The 20,820-nt window shown below is 45.5% G+C and overlaps 1 protein-coding gene across 2 annotated transcripts in view; it reads right to left on the reverse strand.

Moving 5' to 3' along the window:
* The window catches only part of RECK (reversion inducing cysteine rich protein with kazal motifs), a 675,429-nt gene that overhangs the window by 184,990 nt on the left and 469,619 nt on the right, over positions 1-20,820 (reverse strand). For both annotated transcript variants that reach the window (XM_073549858.1, XM_073549859.1), the window contains exon 14: positions 19,422-19,601. In XM_073549858.1, the coding sequence (XP_073405959.1) occupies positions 19,422-19,601 (180 nt within the window). The remainder of the gene's footprint in view (positions 1-19,421; positions 19,602-20,820) is intronic.

Here is a 20,820-nt window from a genome sequence, read left to right on the forward strand (position 1 = left end):
ATGACATTATGTCATGGACTATGCATATTGTTATATTAGCTGACTTTTTAAGTGGCTGTGATTTGTTTTTGCATTAATATGATGCGGGGTGGCATAATACATGTAACGTAATTCTACATCTGATCAGCCTGATTTGTGTCTGATTTTGGTTCCTCTCCCCTCCTCTTCCATGATTAGTGACGGCGGATCTGACGTGGCGCTGACCCTGCACGTGCGTGAGTCATGTCCCGGTGCGTCGGATGGTACTGGTGTCTCTATGCGATGGGAGTGTCTCAGGTTGCTGGGCCCCTCCATATCGCATGACGCTATGCCCATCCGGCGTTCCCGGTTTCCATGACTGCACCCGCGTCACTTCCGGTCCGCGTCACGGGCACTTCCGGTTTGGCGATATTTAAACTCACCGGTTTTAGATTACACACGCCCCCTGCCGAAGGAGATTTTCTCCGAAACGCGCGTCGGGGTTACGCGTTGACTGCCCAGGCCTCTCATTCATTTCTTTTGCAGGTAATTACCTCTGCCTTGTGCCGTCCACCAGCGTGTTGGCGGGCGGATTATGTGTTACACACATGGTGGATACTAGACCTCATATATGGTCATTGTATTATTTCCTAATTGGGCACTTATAGTTTGGGCTTGTTATAGTGGTGAGGATATGCCCTGAATATTTGTGGTTGCCCATATATAATGTAGCCCATTAATATTCATAAATTAATACATTGTAATAACAGGAAGATAATCAGCTTGCCAGGCCTCTTTAGGCTATAGGAATGATGTGAATCAATTTATTTTGTAGAATTTGATATTGTAAATTTTGGCTAAGGGCTGGTCACGTGTCCGTTGCACTGTAGCACTTTGTTCCCTTGTATGTGTCTCCCCATTTCGCCCTGTTCTGTGTGATTCCTTAATAAAGATGTTTTTCTAATGGATCTTTTGGTCGTAATTTGTGGTTTCCACATCCCCTTTGCTATGCATATCAACGACTGATCCCTTGTTTACTCCATAATACAGGCATCCTATTTAGTTATAGTACATAAGATGCTGCTATTTACCCTTGCTTTGTTGTCACATACATAGTGTGGTAAGCAATGTTCAGCTGCACCCTGTGACTGCTAACAGGGCACAGCATTCTATTAGTGTCTGTCCATGCATCGCTGTGCGGTGCTGAGCACTAGTGGGACTAGAGGGGCTGTGTCTCAGCTCTAGCGCTCTCCTGCCTAGTCATGTGAGGATAAACAGGCTCTCGCACTTGTTCCAGCGGCTCAGTGAGGTAACTTAGTTAGCTTCTGTACACACCGGGACAGCGGTTAATCCGCCGGTGTCTAGTTAGTACTCCGCCATTACCAAGCAGCACTTAACATCTCTGCACGGTGGACCCCAGGCTGTGAACGCACCTCTATACCATCTTATATTATTTGGTGTGTTCCGCAAGCCCGTAACACCGGATGCTTGCGTGTGCTGAGCCTCGCGGGACGCTGGGGTCCAGTGCCGCCAGTAAAAACAGCGCCACCGCCCGGAAAAAGGGAGAGGGGGAGAGCGCTGGAAAGCGGCACTCCGGGGTTTGCTGGAAGGAAGCTCTGGACTCTGCATGGAGCCGGGATTTCTGGTGCCCCTACCACGGGGCTTCGGTGCCTGACCTGCTCCAAAGAACAAAAGGTAAACCTATTTTCTTCTTCCTCCCATCTGTGGCTTAAAAATAAAAAGGAGCAAAATATTTAAAATGCAAAATTCAAAATGCACAATATAAAATGCTGCAGTCTCTTGCCTCCTGCACACCTTATGAAAGGGAGCAGTTTTTTACCTGGAAGAAAAGATTTCTGTCCTAAATCTTTTCTGCAGGGCGTCTCCCTCAATCATGAGGCTCTGGTGGGCGAGTGATGGGAGACGGAGGTCAGGACCGGGTCGATCACCTAAACACGGTTCCATGTTAGGGGTTAAGGTCCTGCCTATGGGAACGATGAGGATACGGGGTGGCAGTACACGCCATACTCATAGTCCCTGTGCAGGAATACTGTACAGTAGTAACAGATCTACTCTGTATCCCTCCAATGGTTACCTGAAAAGGAATGACACACATTGAGGTAGGAATGGGACTGGTAAGAGACCCCTGTCCACCTCCTGCTGACACTAAGCAAAAACTGATTGTCCTACAGCCGGTCGGAGGGGTGTATACTGTAGACTGAGTTAACATTTTTTTCACGGCATAGTGTCAACCTCCTAGTGGCAGCAGCACACACCCATGGTTCCTGTGTCCCCCAATGAAGCGACAGGGAAAAGCCCTCATCCGGCCCCAGATCCCAAAATATAAAGACACTACGAGTCTCGGAAAATGGCAAAAAAAAATTTTTTTTCCAGACTTTAGAATTTTTTTTCACCAATGAAATAAAAAAGAACCTAGACATGTTTGGTGTCTGTGAACTAGTAATGACCTGAAGAATCATAATGGAATGTCGGATTTAGCATTTAGTGAACATGATAAACAAAAATCCCCCCAAAAATGTGAAAAAGTACAACTCGTCCCTCAAAATACAAGCCCTCACATGGCTACATGGCTATATTGACGGAAAAAAATAAAAAAGTTATGGCCGTGGGAAGAAGGGGAGCAAAAAATGGAAACGCAAAGTGGAAATACCCCTGGTCCTTAAGGGGTAAATTCTGTATTCAGAGAATTCATTGTGTATTAGCACAAGAGTCCTGTCTTTGGCGCATTATACTGATCTTTCCGTGTTATATATTTGGGAAGTGTCAGTTCTTTAGTATCAGAGCGAGTCCCTGCGCTCTCACTGTGTTCTGCCAGCAGGGGACTCGCACACAGCGTGTTTTCACAGTTTCTGCAGGATTAACAGTTAATGGTACAAAAATAAACCTAGTTTCTTTGCTTACACTGTGTTGTACTCCTAAAAAAACAGGTGTTCCCTATAGAAGCTGGAGTGCGACCGCCAGGAGTTCCTGCACTCCCTGAACTGTGAGTCCTGCTGGCTGGAGATGTCCTTTTCTCAGCGCACCGCTCACCGCTGACACAGATGGATCCTCTGATCTCCACAAACCAATGAAATCAATAAAAAATGATGCCAAATTGTACAGAGAAGTGATTATTCCTTCCCAAGGCTCCAGGAGTCAAATCTTCTGCTTTATCTTGCTGCGAGTCGTAGTGGGACATGTTCACCCTAACCTCCCATCCACACTGCCTGCTCCCAGAAACACCTAAGGCTGGAGTCACATCAGTGTTCATTCTCTCATCTGAGACAATCAGGTTGATCATGCACATCAAACTCTGCACATAGAATAGCCCCATAGAATAACATTGGTCCAACGGCGAACTGATGTTTTGTTGGCATGCACTCAGACCGAAAGTATGACCATATGCACACGCCTCTAAGGGCTCATCCCCATTTGCGAGAAAAAAAGGTCCGTTTTCTGGATGAAAAAAATGGGCCGATTCTATGCAATTGTCATGCGAGTGTCATGCGATTTCAGTGTGATTTTTCAGTATGACATGCGTATGACATCCGTATGCAATGCGGTTTTAACATGAGGTTTTACATAGAGCAGTTCTCTCCATGTAAAAACTCATGTTAAAATAGCATTGTAAACTAACACTGTACACATTGTTTAAGAAAAAAAAAAAACCTTCAAAACACACACACACACATATATATATATATATATATATATATATATGAGAAAAAGATAGCAGAATAGCCGTTAATTCATTTGTCGGCTTTTGTAAAATAATTGCAAAAGCCGACAGGATATGAGACATGGTTTACATACAGTAAACCATTTTATTTCATTTAGTTTTTTATATGTACATATATACACATGGAGTACATACATATACACTCACTGGCCACTTTATTAGGTACACCTGTCCAACTGTGTGTTAAGACTTAATTTCTAATCAGCCAATCACATGGCGGCAACTCAGTGCATTTAGGCATGTAGACATGGTCAAGACAATCTCCTGCAGTTCAAACCGAGCATCAGTATGGGGAAGAAAGGTGATTTGAGTGCCTTTGAACGTGGCATGATTGTTGGTGCCAGAAGGGCTGGTCTGAGAATTTCAGAAACTGCTGATCTACTGGGATTTTCACGCACAACCATCTCTAGGGTTTACAGAGAATGGTCCGAAAAAGAAAAAAAATCCAGTGAGCGGCAGTTCTGTGGCCGGAAATGCCATGTTGATGCCAGAGGTCAGAGGAGAATGGGCAGACTGGTTCGAGCTGATAGAAAGGCAACAGTGACTCAAATTGCCACCCGTTACAACCAAGGTAGGCAGAAGAGCATCTCTGAACGCACAGTGCGTCGAACTTTGAGGCAGATGGGCTACAGCAGCAGAAGACCACACTGGGTACCACTCCTCTCAGCTAAGAACAGGGATCTGATGGCTACTTTCAGCAGGATAATGCGCCATGTCATAAAGCTCGATTCATCTCAGATTGGTTTCTTGAACATGACAATGAGTTCACTGTACTCAAATGGCCTCCTCAGTCACCAGATCTCAATCCAATAGAGCATCTTTGGGATGTGGTGGAACGGGAGATTCGCATCAGGGATGTGCAGCCGACAAATCTGCGCCAACTGTGTGATGCCATCATGTCAATATGGTCCAAAATCTCTGAGGAATGCTTCCAGCACCTTGTTGAATCTCTGCCACGAAGAATTGAGGCAGTTCTGAAGGCAAAAGGGGGTCCAACCCGTTACTAGCATGGTGTACCTAATAAAGTGGCCAGTGAGTATATATATATATATATATATATATATACACACATGTCAGTGACACACACATACTGTGTATATATATATATATATCTAATATATCAATAAATCTAATATAATATATATACATAATATATATATTATATATGTAACATATAATATATATATGATATATATATATAGTTACATATATAATATATATATCTAATATATATAATATATATTATATATTTTATATATTTAATATATTAATATATATATACATATCATAATACATATATATATATATACACATGTTAGTGACAAATACAATTATTCTACACTATACTACGGTAATTGTACATGTATCTGACACATATATATATATTTTATATGTATAGATTATATATATATTATGTATCATATATATGAAATGTATGTATGTATACTGTATATAGCCTCATCCTGGATCTGCCCCATCCACCTTTCCTACAACCCCTTCCCAACATCCCTACAGTCCCTATCCCCATTCCCTTCTGTACACTTGCTTTGGCAAAACTAATGTGTATTTAGTCCTGCCAATAAAGCTTCTTTGAATATATATGTATATATATATATATATATATATATATATATATATATATATATATATTGCTAGAGTTGAGCGAAACGGGTCGAAAAATTTCAAAAGTCTAAAGTCGGGTTTCATGAAACGAAACCCGACCCTAGGGTGAGATCGGCCACGAGCTTGGCGACTTTATCGCCAAAGTCGCGTTTCAAAAGTTTGTTTTCCGCCCTTTTTCAGCCAATCAGGATCCACGGACACTGTGGGCAACGTGATGACATAGGCAGGGGTCACCACCATCTTTGAGAAGGGCATGCAAGTGATTGGCTTGCTTTAGGGGGCGTCACAGGGGGTATATAAGGGCGTGCACGCCGACCGCCATGTTACTCATGCTGATCTCAGAATAGGGAGAGCTGCTGCTGCTGCTGATTCTGTAGGGAGAGCGTTAGGCAGGGAAGAAGACAACAAAAACTGCTTCTGCTGGTAGCGATTTTGCCTGCACAACACACCAGTCACTGTGTGTGCAGTGCAAGTGGAGGCTATATTTTGCTGGATCAGCTGTGTTGGTTGTTAGGCTGCCTTATAAGGCTTCCTGATAGCTGCATTGCTGTTTTCCCACTGCTCTGCAAACTGCTTTTTTAAAAGCAATCCAAATTTTTTTTTGTCCTGTGAGGTACTGAGCGTGCATTTTTCCACACCATACAGCGGTGTACGCTCCTCACACAGTACCGTGTAACGGCTGTTATCAAGGCCACAGCAAAGCTATCTGTGTGTCACTCTGTAAGAATAAGTCGAGGACATGTTCCGTTCTTACAGACCTACACCTTCTAGTTTTGTCTGCTTTTCAAACAGTTAAGTATATTTGCTGTTTGATCACATTCAAAACTATAGAGAGACAGCGTGTGTCAGTCTGTATACTTAAAAAACACGGAGCTTGACAATTTTACGGACACCGGACAGCGGTGTACGTGCACGCTCCTCTCTCAGTACCGTGTAACGGCTGTTATCATGGCCACAGCGAAGCTATCTATGTGTCACTCTGTAAGAATAAGTTGAGGACATGTTCCGTTCTTACAGACCTACACCTTCTAGTTTTGTCTGCTTTTCAAACAGTTAAGTATATTTGCTGTTTGATCACATTCAAAACTATAGAGAGACAGCGTGTGTCAGTCCGTATACTTAAAAAACACGGAGCTTGACAATTTTACGGACACCGGACAGCGGTGTACGTGCACGCTCCTCTCTCAGTACCGTGTAACGGCTGTAATCACGGCCACAGTGAAGCTATCTGTGTGTCACTCTGTAAGGATAAGTCGAGGACATGTTCCGTTCTTACAGACCTACACTCTAGGGAGATTCCTATTCTGCCCAATTCTATATACACCTTGTAGTTTGTCATACACTAGCCAATTTCTGCCTGTGACATAGCGGTGTGATATTAACTGGGCCTCACACAATCCAACAGTGTCCACAAGTGTGTTCAGAAATTCTACATCTCCCCTGTCCTATAGTGACATTTTTCACACCTGCGACATTGAGCCTGTGACATAGCGGTGTGATATTAACTGGGCCTCACACAATCCAACAGTGTCCACAAGTGTGTTCAGAAATTCAACGTCTCCCCTGTCCTATATACACCTTGTACCTTGTTTTACATTACTATATAGTTTGTATGCAAATTGCCTCTTCAGAAAGAAAGAGGACTTTTACTCTACAGCGCCACCTATTGGTAGTAGCGATCCTACAAGTCACAATCAACCCTTTAACGAGTCTTGTAGTATGACTTAGGATACAAGCCAAATCAGATATATAGTTTAGTTTGTGGGATTTTGTGTACATTTTTACCAAAAATGAGGAAGGCTGGTGGAAGAGGCCATGGAATTGGGCGGGGGTTGCTAGCTGGTAATGATGGTGTTGGTGGTGGATCTGATGGTAGTGGCAAAAGCAAAATAGGACCGAATGCAGGAGGTATTGAGCCTGCGTCATCGTCTGGCTCCACAAGGCCTCGTAGGCTTAGTTTTCTAGGAGTTGGCAAACCGCTTTTAAAGCCAGAGCATGAGGAAAAAGTTTTGGCTTACATTGCTGACTCAACCTCCAGCTCTATCGCCTCCTCTTCTGAAGTTGTAAAAAATAAAAGCACTGAGTCGTCAGTGGAGGGTCATGTTCATGAACCACACCTTTCCTTGTGTCCTTCACCCCAACCAAGATTGAAGGATGATGTAGGCCATACAACTGATTACTCCATAGAGCTGTTTTCACATACCATGCCTGGGTTATCAAGTGAAATGGTGAATTACCCAGGCCAAGATGAATCTGACATGGAGTGCACTGATGCACAGCCACTGATAGATGATTCTGCTGGTACATTCAGTCAGAGCACTACATTGTCCTCGCAGTGTAATGAGCCAGATTCTGACCCTGATGAGACTCAGGTGCCCCTTCCCGCATACTATACCACCATACACGGTGACACAGAGGAAGGTGCACATGACATTGAAGAGGAGGTGATGGATGACCCAGTTGTTGACCCAGATTGGCATCCATTGGGGGAAGAGGGTGCTGCTTCCAATAGCTCAGATGAGGAGGAGGAGCATCCACAGCAGACATCGACATCGCAACAGCTGTTATCTGGCAGGCCCGGAGCACTCCAAAGACAGGTTTCAAAAATCAAAAGAGTTGCTGGACAGCTTGTCCAGACGGTCAAAATAGCACAGCGTGCTAGGCCGCAAAATGTCTTCCAAAGTAGGAAGAGTGCAGTGTGGCACTTTTTTGGACAAAATCCTCATGATCAGGCCAAGGTTATCTGTAAGAAGTGCGCAAAGACCTTTAGCCGAGGGAAAAATCTGAAAAATTTGAATACCAGTTGCATGCTTAGACATTTAACCAGCATGCACTTGCAAGCGTGGACACAACACCAAACCTCAAGTACCACATGTGCAACTGATCACAAAGAAGGTAGTCAGCAACGCTACATTGTTTCCCCCACTGTAAGCCCACCGGTTAGCACAGCAGCAAATGTTGAGGTGTCGTTGCAAGGCCAAAGCAGTCAGGGAATCCCACTGTTATATCAACGAAAGACTGAATCTAGGCATCAGAAAGAACACCAACTCCATCACCATCATCAACCCTCTCTCAGTCCGCCCTGTCCACCGCTAGTTCCACCATATGCAGCTCTCAAGTCCAGCTCACCCTCCCAGATTCTATGAGTAGGTCAAGAAAGTACTCAGTCTCTCATCCGCGTACACTGGGTTTGAACGCCCACATTGCCAAACTAATCTCGTTAGAGATGATGCCCTATCGGTTGGTGGAAAGCGCAGCTTTCCGCGAACTCATGGCCTATGCAGTACCACGCTTTGACCTACCCAGTCGCCACTTCTTCTCTCGCAAAGCCATCCCAGCCCTCCACCATCATGTGAAAGACCGCATTGTCCATGCACTCAAGCAGTCAGTGAGTGGAAAGGTGCACCTCACAACAGATGCATGGTCCAGTCGGCATGGCCAGGGCCATTACGTGTCCATAACTGCGCACTGGGTTAATGTGGTGGATGAAGGGTCCACAGGGGACAGCGGTGGTGGGACAGTGCTGCCTAGCCCACGGTATAGGAAACAGTTGGCTGTAGGCGTTCGACCCTCCTCCTCCAGAAGCAAAAGCTCATCCACAGAGCGCAGTCGTACGAGCACTCCATCTGCAGCTGGCACTGTTGCACACGAGGTGTCCCCCTATCGAGCAGCTAGTGGAAAGCGTCAGCAGGCTGTGTTGCAGATGATGTGTTTGGGCGACAGACACACCGCGGAGGTGCTGGCCGAGTACTTTCAGCGACAAACTGAGTCATGGCTGGGCAGTATACATCTTGAGGCAGGCAAGGTAGTTAGTGATAAGGGCTGTAATTTTGTGGCAGCCATAGCCCTTTCAAAACTCAGCCACATACCTTGCTTGGCTCACACCTTGAACCTGGTGGTGCAGTGCTTCCTCAACAATTATCCGGAGTTAACAGCCCTGCTCCAGAAAGTGCGAAGACTGTGCGCGCACATCCGCCGGTCGCCTGTACAATCCATTCGTATGCAGAAGCTGCAGCGATTGCTCCTCCTTCCCAACCACCGCCTCATTATCGACATTGCAACAAGGTGGAACTCCACCCTGCACATGGTTGAGCGGCTGTGCGAACAGAGACAGGTCATAATGCATTTGTGGGAGGATACACGGCCAGGCAATTTGAGAGCAGACATGGAGTTGACAGGTGTGCAGTGGTTGAAGCTGAAAGACCTCTGTAAAGTCCTTCAGTGTTTTGAGGAATGCACACGGCTGGTAAGCGCAGACGACGCCATCCTAAGCATGAGCATCCCACTTATGCGTCTGCTCATGCAAACTTTGACGCACCTTAAGGAGCAGGCGTCTGCAGCCAATGTTGACGAGGAGGAAGAGGAGGAGGGAATCCTTGATGACATTCAGCCATTGTCTGCTCAGGGACCTCTCCTGGATGAGGTGGAGGAAGAAGAGGAGGAGGAGGATGATGATGGGGATGATTACTTAGGGGAGGAGGATGCATCTCGTGGGGCAAGTGAAAATGTTGGCGTGGCAAGGTCTGGTACAGGGTTTGTGCGTGACTGGAGGGATGTGGATTTGACAGAAAGTGCTCCTCCAACCAGCACTCGCAGTGCATCATTGACACCGGGAACATTGGCCCACATGTCAGATTATGCCTTGCAGATCCTAAAAAGGGACCCCCGCATTGCCAAAATGATGAACGATGACGACTACTGTTTGGCCAGCATCCTGGATCCACGCTATAAAGGCAAATTACAAAACATCATGCCACACGAGAACCTTGACCTAATATTGGCTAATAAACAAGCAACTCTGGTAAACCGGTTGGTTGAGGCATTCCCAGCACACAGCATCGGTGATGGTTCTCACACGAGCCGTACGGGCCGGGGGCAGCTTGGCAGAGGTGTTCGGGGTGCACACAGCAGAAGTGGTGTTGGAGACAGAGGTTTCATGACAATGTTGTGGACTGATTTTTCAAGTACCGCTCACACAACTGGTAATACTGCATCGATGGAAAGTGACAGGAGACAGCAGTTGTCAACTATGGTTACAAACTACTTTTCCTCCCATATCGATGTTCTCCCGCACAGGTCATTCCCCTTTGACTATTGGGCCGCTAAACTGGACACCTGGCCTGAATTGGCACAATATGCCTTACAGGAGCTCGGTTGCCCAGCTGCAAGTGTGCTATCGGAAAGCGTCTTCAGTGCAGCTGGATCAATCCTGACAGAAAAAAGGACCCGTCTGTCAACCCAAAATGTGGATGATCTAACCTTCATTAAAATGAACAATGCATGGGTTTCCAAGGATTTTGTCCCACCTTCCCCTGATGACACATAGGGTGACAGAAAAATGGCTTGCTTTGGTCCTCCTCTTCCTGGGACTTGAACAATTTCACCTTTTGCATCAGCTGAATGTCCAACATCAACATATGCCACTTTCTAAAACTCCCTAACTGTGCTGCCTCCCCCCCCATGGCCGGGGTCACCACCTAGCGCACAAAACCGTGCGAGTGCCGTTGCCCTGGACAGGTGGGTAGGCCGACTCTTGGGCGCGGGCACTGGCACAGGGTCCCTCATAGTGCAGTCAAGTGTCTCTGACGGTGGTGGTGCACACCCGCCGTCAGACACACGGCCATACTATGAGGGGCCCAGTGCCAGTACCGACGCCCACGAGTGGGCCCCCCTTGCTTGGGCAGGGCCCCAGCATTTGCAATCTTTACCTCTCCCTGCTCCTCCGCTGTGTAGTCTGGGCCGTCAAATCCATACTGGGCCTGACACCGTCTGAGCCTGCCTCCTGATCTATAGACATATATTTTGAATGTGTACACTATGCTATCCATACATGTTATCCGGGGATACGGTACCCTTTCTCACCTTTGTGCAATCACGTGTAATCCATACTGGGCCTGACACCGTCTGAGCCTGCCTCCTGATCTATAGACATATATTTTGAATGTGTACACTATGCTATCCATACATGTTATCCGGGGATACTGTACCCTTTCTCACCTTTGTGCAATCACGTGTAATCCATACTGGGCCTGACACCGTTTGAGCCTGCCTCTTGATCTATAGACATATATTTTGAATGTGTACACTATGCTATCCATACATGTTATCCGGGGATACGGTACCCTTTCTCACCTTTGTGCATATCACGTGTAATCCATACTGGGCCTGACACCGTCTGAGCCTGCCTCCTGATCTATAGACATATATTTTGAATGTGTACACTATGCTTTCCATACATGTTATCCGGGGATACGGTACCCTTTCTCACCTTTGTGCAATCACGTGTAATCCATACTGGGCCTGACACCGTCTGAGCCTGCCTCCTGATCTATAGACATATATTTTGAATGTGTACACTATGCTATCCATACATCTTATCCGGGGATACGGTACCCTTTCTCACCTTTGTGCAATCACGTGTAATCCATACTGGGCCTGACACCGTCTGAGCCTGCCTCCTGATCTATAGACATATATTTTGAATGTGTACACTATGCTATCCATACATGTTATCCGGGGATACGGTACCCTTTCTCACCTTTGTGCAATCACGTGTAATCCATACTGGGACTGACACCGTTTGAGCCTGCCTCCTGATCTATAGACATATATTTTGAATGTGTACCCTATGCTATCCATACATGTTATCCGGGGATGCGGTACCCTTTCTCACCTTTGTGCAATTAAGTATAATCCATACTGGGCCTCACACCATCTGAGCCTGCCTCCTGATCTATAGACATATATTTTGAATGTGTACACTATGCTATCCATACATGTTATCCGGGGATACGGTACCCTTTCTCACCTTTGTGCAATCACGTGTAATCCATACTGGGCCTGAGAACAGCTGGCGAGCTGTTAAGCAAGCTACAGCACCTGTGGTTTGCACACGTAAGTTTTTCATTTTTTTAGGAATGACGGTTAGGCCTAATTCCGGAACTGCGGTTGACCTGCACTTACTGGGAAATCATCGTTCGCGGGTAATAATTGTAATCCCAGATCCCCATCACTAACGTTGTTCAGCGGGTTATCTGCACCTGTAAGCGACAAACGCTGGCCTTTTCAGTGTAGCGCACATGCAGCCACGGACATGTAAGAGCATGACACACCAGTTATTGGCCAATCTCACGTGCCAGAGCCTCGCATGTCCCTCTAGTAAGCCGGAATCGGACCGCGGGGTATGACGGAGTCTCGTTCGTTAACGGAATTAAGCTTGCAATGTGTGCATCTTTTTTGTGGCTGGATGGTTGAGGTTGCCCATATTGAGTCAAATTACGCCGTAGGCTCCACTCCTGGTGGTGCCCTTCTGGACATTCCTTTAAGGTTCAGCTTTGCAACCATACTGCCCACGTAAAACAAACACTTTGCCTTCATGAACGCTGTTTGGAGGGTCGTGACTCGTGGGAATAACGCCGCCCAATAAGTTAACCTGCTAGAGAGATCCTTCGTTGCTCCCAAGCATGACATTACACTCCCTAGGAGGAAGGTAATGCCACTGTGGCGACCGTACTCCTGGGGGCGACACAAGTACACTGATGCCCAGCCACTGCTCAGGTTACTCTTCCCATATACAGTTCCATCTTACACGGTGACAAAGAGGAAGCTGCAGATGAAAGTGCAGGTTCGGCACACCCGCCGTCAGACACACCACCGTACTATCAGGGGCCCTGTGCCAGTGCCGTCACCAATGAGTGGGCCCCCCCTGCTTGCTCAGGATCACAGCACTTGCAAGGTTGAAATACTGTGCAGTGAGATGGAAGATGGGGACGACGAGGAGTCCAGACTAGTACAGGGATTCCCTAGCGAGGAGACTTATTTCATTGTTTTCAATGTTGGGACAGCAATTTTTGGGGAGCACTATACTCTGGAGAATGATAGATGGGGCCCACCATACACTGGAACATTCCAAAGGTGGACATCAGACACTGGAGCAGCATTTACAGGGCCCATTATACACTAGAGCATTAGAAATGGGGCCCATTATGTTTGGAGCATTATTTGGGCCCATAAGACAGTGGAGCTTCATCCATGGGGACCAACATATACTGTAGCATTATGTGGAGCTCATCATATACTGTTTCAAACATTATATGGGACCAATGATTCTGTATGGAGAAATAGATGGGCCTCGTCATGAGATGTAAAAAGTGAAGTATTTTTCATTGTACTATACCGCTATTTCTCTGCCGTATCGGAGCATCATGAGTAGTGTTGAGCGATACCGTCCGATACTTAAAAGTATCGGATCGGATGGTATCGGCCGATCTAAAAAAAATATCGGGTATCGCCGATTCCGATACCGGAAGTCCCATTCAAGTCTATGGGACTTCCAGTATCGGAATAAGAAAAACCCTATTTTTGCCTTGTACAGCCTCTCTGGGGTCTGTACGGGCCTTTCGGGGGGCTGTGCCGGCCTGCCGGGGGGTCTGTGCAGGCTCCGGTGGTCTGTGCCGGCCTGCCGGGGGGCTGTGCCGGCCTGCCGGGGGGTCTGTGCCGGCTCCGGTGGTCTGTGCCGGCCTGCCGGGGGGCTGTGCCGGCCTGCCGGTGGTCTGTGCAGGCTCCGGTGGTCTGTGCCGGCCTGCCGGGGGGCTGTGCCGGCCTGCCGGTGGTCTGTGCAGGCTCCGGGGGGCTGTGCCGGCCTGCCGGGGGGCTGTGCCGGCCTGCCGGTGGTCTGTGCAGGCTCCGGGGCCGGTGGGAAATTCCCACGCAGCAATGGCATAAAGTGAGACTAGGGACTTTTTTTTTAAAGTGGTGGAGGAATACAGTGCGGAAGGATACCTACCTTCCGTCATTGTATTCCTGGAGCTGGTAGAGAACGGTAGCATCAGCTGATGCTGCTGTTCTCCACGCAAGATGGACGTGGGACCGTCGTGGACTTCTGCGGATCGGGGTAAGTATATTGGTGTTTTTTTATTTTGATATTTATTCCTCAGGCGACAATGGCTTCGGGGATCAAAGTGACAAGTGACGGTGAGTATGTACTCTATGTTATATGTACTGTATGTCTATATGTATGTATTGTATGTAGTATATATGTATGTTGCATGCATGTAGTATATATGCAGTATGCATGTTGCATGCATGTGGTATATATGTAGTATGCATGTTGCATGCATGTAGTGTATGTATGTAGTATGTATGTAGCATGAATGTAGCATGTATGTAGTATGCATGTAGTATGTTGCATGTATGTAGCATGTAGTGTGTATGTTGCATGTATGTAGCATGTAGTATATATGTAGTATGTATGTTACATGTAGTAAATATAGTATATATGTAGTATGCATGTTGCATGCATGTAGTATATATGTTGTATGTATGTTGCATGCATGTAGTATATATGTAGTATGTATGTAGTATGTATGTTACATGTAGTATATATGTAGTATGCATGTTGTATGTATGTAGCATGTATGTAGCATGTATGTAGCATGTCAATTTTTTTTTTTTTTTTTTTTTTTTTACATTCAACACATTAGCCGGATGATGGGACTACTACTGTCCCATCATTGGCTAATGTGTCAATCACTGTCATGGTAGCAGGCATCGCCCGATGGGACTTGTAGTCCCATCGGACGATGCCTGCACAGACCCCCGGAGCCTGCACAGACCACCGGCAGGCCGGCACAGCCCCCCGGCAGGCCGGCACAGACCACCGGAGCCTGCACAGACCACCGGCAGGCCGGCACAGCCCCCCGGCAGGCCGGCACAGACCACCGGAGCCTGCACAGACCACCAGCAGGCCGGCACAGCCCCCTGGCAGGCCGGCACAGACCACCGGAGCCTGCAAAGACCACCGGCAGGCCGGCACAGACCCCCGGAGCCTGCACAGACCACCGGCAGGCCGGCACAGCCCCCCGGCAGGCCGGCACAGACCACCGGAGCCTGCACAGACCACCGGCAGGCCGGCACAGCCCCCGGCAGGCCGGCACAGACCACCGGAGCCTGCACAGACCACCGGCAGGCCGGTACAGACCCCCCGAAGGCCCGAACTGAAGGCGCATCATGATGCGCACAGACAGCGCATCATGATGACGTCATTTCGGCAGCCAATCAGAGCCACAAAAGTGGCTCATTGCATTTTGGACTTCCGATTCCGGTATCCGATACGAAAAAAGTATCGGTACTCGGTATCGGAATTCCGATACGGCAAATATCGGCCGATACCCGATACTTGCGGTATCGGAAAGCTCAACACTAATCATGAGTTGTGGTATGTGTTAAAGGGGCGCTCTTTTGCCCAGGGCACATGAAAACCTGGAGCCAGCCCTACCCCCCCACAACTTTAGCCAAATAACCCCCATTTTTCAGTGCGTAACTAGTATTATGAAGTTAATTAAAGTTGAAAAGCTTAAGTAAGAAGAATTGATGCTTTTGGCATTCAAATGGGCACTGTAGGTGTGTTTCCTGTCCTTCTCTCACTGCCGACTTTAATTCCCCATTAACTTACATTGGGTTTCATGTTTCGGTCGGACCCCCGACTTTTCCCTATAGTCGGCCGATTTTGCTCGACCCGACTTTTCCAAAAGTCGGGTTTCATGAAACGAAACTCGACCCTAAAAAAGCAAAAGTCGCCCAACTCTATATATTGCATAGTAACATTGAACAAAAGCTGCAAATTCAATTGCCGACTTCTGTAAACTCAATACAAAACCTGACATGAAATAACACATGGTTTACATACAGTAAACCATTTCATTTCATGTATTTTTTATATGTCCCTGACTAATAATTAGATTAGGGTTTGTGTGTAAAATCTGGGAAGCTGGCAATTGAATTAACGGCTTTTGTTCAATCTTACTGTGCAATATAAATCTCTCTCTCTCTATATATCTGTAAAAGAGATTATATATGTATATATATATATATATATATATATACACGTATATATACATATTATATATATATGTATATAATATATAATTATAAAATATATATTGTTAAAAAATATATATATATTAATATATATATATGTCAGTGACAAATACAATTAGTATAGTGCTGCGGTCTATAAATTATAGAGGGACCCTACGCCATTTTGTTCCTGGAAATAATCATTTATTTAGTAAATACATGCCCATAATTTAGAACAACACTATACTAATTGTATTTGGCACTAACATGTATATATACAGTTGTGGCCAAAAGTATTGACACCCCTGCAATTCTGTCAGATAATACTCAGTTTCTTTCTGAAAATGATTGCAAACACAAATTCTTTGGTATTATTATCTTCATTTAATTTGTCTTAAATGAAAAAACACAAAAGAGAATGAAGAAAAAAGCAAAACATTGATCATTTCACACAAAACTCCAAAAATGGGCCAGACAAAAGTATTGGCACCCTCAGCCTAATACTTGGTTGCACAACCTTTAGCTAAAAAAAACTGCGACCAACCGCTTCTGGTAACCATCAATGAGTTTCTTACAATGTTCTGCTGGAATTTTAGACCATTCTTCTTTGGCAAACTGCTCCAGGTCCCTGATATTTGAAGGGTGCCTTCTCCAAACTGCCATTTTTAGATCTCTCCCCAGGTGTTCTATGGGATTCAGGTCTGGACTCATTGCTGGCCACCTTAGGAGTCTCCAGTGCTTTCTCTCAAACCATTTTCTAGGGCTTTTTGAAGTGTGTTTTGGGTCATTGTCCTGCTGGAAGACCCATGACCTCTGAGGGAGACCCAGCTTTCTCACACTGGGCCCTACATTATGCTGCAAAATTTGTTGGTAGTCTTCAGACTTCATAATGCCATGCACACGATCAAGCAGTCCAGTGCCAGAGGCAGCAAAGCAACCCCAAAACATTAGGGAACCTCTGCCATGTTTGACTGTAGGGACCGTGTTCTTTTCTTTGAATGCCTCTTTTTTTCTCCTGTAAACTCTATGTTGATGCCTTTGCCCAAAAAGCTCTACTTTTGTCTCATTTGACCAGAGAACATTCTTCCAAAACGTTTTAGGCTTTTTCAGGTAAGTTTTGGCAAACTCCAGCCTGGCTTTTTTATGTCTCGGGGTAAGAAGTGGGGTCTTCCTGGGTCTCCTACCATACAGTCCCTTTTCATTCAGACGCCGACGGATAGTACGGGTTGACACTTTTGTACCCTCGGACTGCAGGGCAGCTTGAACTTGTTTGGATGTTAGTCGAGGTTCTTTATCCAACATCCGCACAATCTTGCGTTGAAATCTCTTGTCAATTTTTCTTTTCTGTCCACATCTAGGGAGGTTAGCCACAGTGCCATGGGCTTTAAACTTCTTGATGACACTGCGCATGGTAGACACAGGAACATTCTGGTCTTTGGAGATGGACTTGTAGCCTTGAGATTGCTCATGCTTCCTCACAATTTGGTTTCTCAAGTCCTCAGACAGTTCTTTGGTCTTCTTTCTTTTCTCCGTGCTCAATGTGGTACACACAAGGACACAGGACAGAGGTTGAGTCAACTTTAATCCATGTCAACTGGCTGCAAGTGTGATTTAGTTATTGCCAACACCTGTTAGGTGCCACAGGTAAGTTACAGGTGCTGTTAATTACACAAATTAGAGAAGCATCATATGATTTTTCGAACAGTGCCAATACTTTTTTCCACCCTCTTTTTTATGTTTGGTGTGGAATTATATCCAATTTGGCTTTAGGACAATTCTTTTTGTGTTTTTTCATTTAAGACAAATTAAATGAAGATAATAATACCAAAGAATTTGTGTTTGCAATCATTTTCAGGAAGAAACTGAGTATTATCTGACATAATTGCAGAGGTGTCAATACTTTTGGCCACAACTGTACTATCTATTCTATTCTAACATGTCAGTGTGATTGTACAGTAGCCGTAGATGAATTGTCGGCTTTTTTCAAAGGACACGGGTGCGTATCAATCGGACAGCACTTGCATGGTGCGAGTGCTGTCAGATATTTTATCGCACCCATTGACTTGTATTGGTGATTTTCACGTGAAAATCGCAGCAAATCGCAGCATGCTGCGATTTTTTTCTCAGTCCGATTTCGGCTGAGAAAAAAATCGCAAATGAGATGTGACACATTGCCTAACATTGGTCAGAGTGCAATCCGATTTTTAATCGGATTGCACTTGTCCGATTTTCGCACCAGTGAGTATGAGCTCCAAGCAAAGAAGTAGATGAGAACGAGTGCAGGTAGTAAATACGCTAGAATGGAGCTCAGCTGTAGTGAGGCTTTCCAGAAACTGACCCTGGAGCTTCTTATGCTTGGAGTTGGGATTCAGCCATGTGGCATTAAGCATATTCTCAAAAAAACCCTGGTCGTGAAAGGTTTGAAAGTCATGAAAAAAATGTTAGCTTAATATAAAGAAAATAGTAAAAATAATTTGATTGAAATCATAGAATCGTAGAGTTGGAAGGGACCTCCTGGGCCATCTGGTCCAACCCCCTGCTCAAAGCAGGATTCGCTAAATCATCCCAGACAGATGTCTGTCCAGCATCTGTTTGAAGACTTCCATTGAAGGAGAACTCACCACTTCTCGTGGCAGCCTGTTCCACTCATTGATCACTCTAACTGTCAAAAAGTTTTTTCTAATATCTAATCTGTGTCTCCTCCCATTCAGTTTCATCCAATTGCTTCTAGTCTTTCCTTGTGCAAATGAAAATAAAGATGATCCTTCTACAATGTGACAGCCCTTGAGATATTTGAAGACAGCTATTAAGTCTCCTCTCAGTCTTCTCTTTTGCAAGCTAAACATTCCCAAATCATGCAACCTTTCCTCATAAGACATGGTTTGCAGACCGGTCACCATTCTGGTTGCTCTTTTCTGAACTTGCTCCAGTTTGTTGATGTCTTTTTTAAAATGTGGTGCCCAAAACTAGACACAGTATTCCAGATGAGGTCTGACCAAAGAGGAGTAGAGGGCAGCAATGACTTCACGTGATCTAGACTGTATGCTTCTGCTAATACATTCTAGAATTGCATTTGCCTTTTTTGCTGCTGCATCACACTGTTGACTCATATTCAATCTGTGATCTATTAGTATACCCAAGTCTTTTTCACATGTGCTGTTGCTTAGCCCTATTCCTCCCATTCTGTATATGCTATACTGTTTATCTGATATTAAGTGTAAAAGATAACTTGTATTGCACGTACTTCTTTGTTGCCCACCAACATTGCACGATATCTGATCAACACAATTCATTTCCATGCAGGATTCCAATGTTCCACTTTGTCTACAAGCACAGATCTTATAGCAGCCCACTTTCCCTGATGGTACTTGGATGAGTTCTCCTTGCCGGACAAGGAAGTCAGATGCTTCTCCCAACTTACAACCTATGTGAAGAAATATACATAAGAAAACTGAAAATATTTTCAAACACAAAACACATGTGAGAATTCTGAAGACGTACAGTATATATGATACTATGTGAAAATCATCATCCATTCTGATTCATTTTTATTATAAAGGCTCATGCACATATTGAGTATTTGTTGAGTTTTTACCCCAGTATTTTTAAGCCAAAACCAGAAGGTCAGAGGAAAAGCATAAAACCGGGGTCAGACTTGCGAGAAACTTGGACGAGTCTTGCACGTTAATACCCAGCACTGCCACCATCACTCGGGACCGGAGTGTGCGGCTGCATAGAAATACATGCAGCTGAACGCTCCGATCAGAGTGCCAGCGGTAACGTGCGATACTCGTCCGAGTCTCTCGCAAGTCTGACCCTGGCCTAATAAAAACATTTGCACCCCTTCTGCATTTATCACCCACTCCTGGTTTTGGCTTACAAATACTGGGGTAAAAAAGTCACCACATACTGAATGTGTGCATGAACTCTTAGTCATTTTTCGCTTAGAGTTTGTTCACACGGGGTGGTCATAATGTTACTGTTATATGACTGCAGTGTGTGAATATCTATATATATAAAACTGAATGTACAGTATGTATGTGTGTATCACCAACCAATCAGGAAGCATCTTTCATTTCACCAGAGCTGTTCAAAAGAAGCTGAGCTGTGATTGGTTGCTATGAGCAACAGTTTTACTTGCAACCAATCACTAAGCATCTCTCATTTCACCAGAGCTGGTTAGAGGAAGCTGAGCTGTGATTGGTTGCTATGAGCAAGTTTTCCCACTTGACAACACCTCAGCAGACACTGACATGGTGGGAGAAATCTAGCATCCCTGGGAACATAAGCTCCCAGCCATTGTCTGCCCCCCAAAAAGGAGCAGAGAGCACATGACAGAAATGAATCCCCCCTACTGTGCCCATATACCATCACACATCCTCCATCCTATAGGCACATCTTCCCTCTTAAAGGGATCATTGGTATGGACGGCAGAGCAAATCCATGCAGCGCTTTGGTTTTGACCCCAGGCCTCTCTTAAAGGGATCCCCGGTATGGAAGTTAGGACCGTTCCACTCAGCTCTGTGGTTCTGACCCCAGGGTCTCTTAAAGGGATCATTGGTATGGAAGTTAGGGCAAATCCACTCTGCGCTTTGGTACTGACCCCAGGCTCTTTTAAAGGGATCTCCTGCATGGAAGTTAGG

This window comes from Dendrobates tinctorius, unplaced genomic scaffold, assembly GCF_039654945.1.
Source record: "Dendrobates tinctorius isolate UK_male_01 unplaced genomic scaffold, ASM3965494v1 ptg000162l, whole genome shotgun sequence".
Taxonomy (NCBI): Eukaryota; Metazoa; Chordata; class Amphibia; order Anura; family Dendrobatidae; genus Dendrobates; species Dendrobates tinctorius.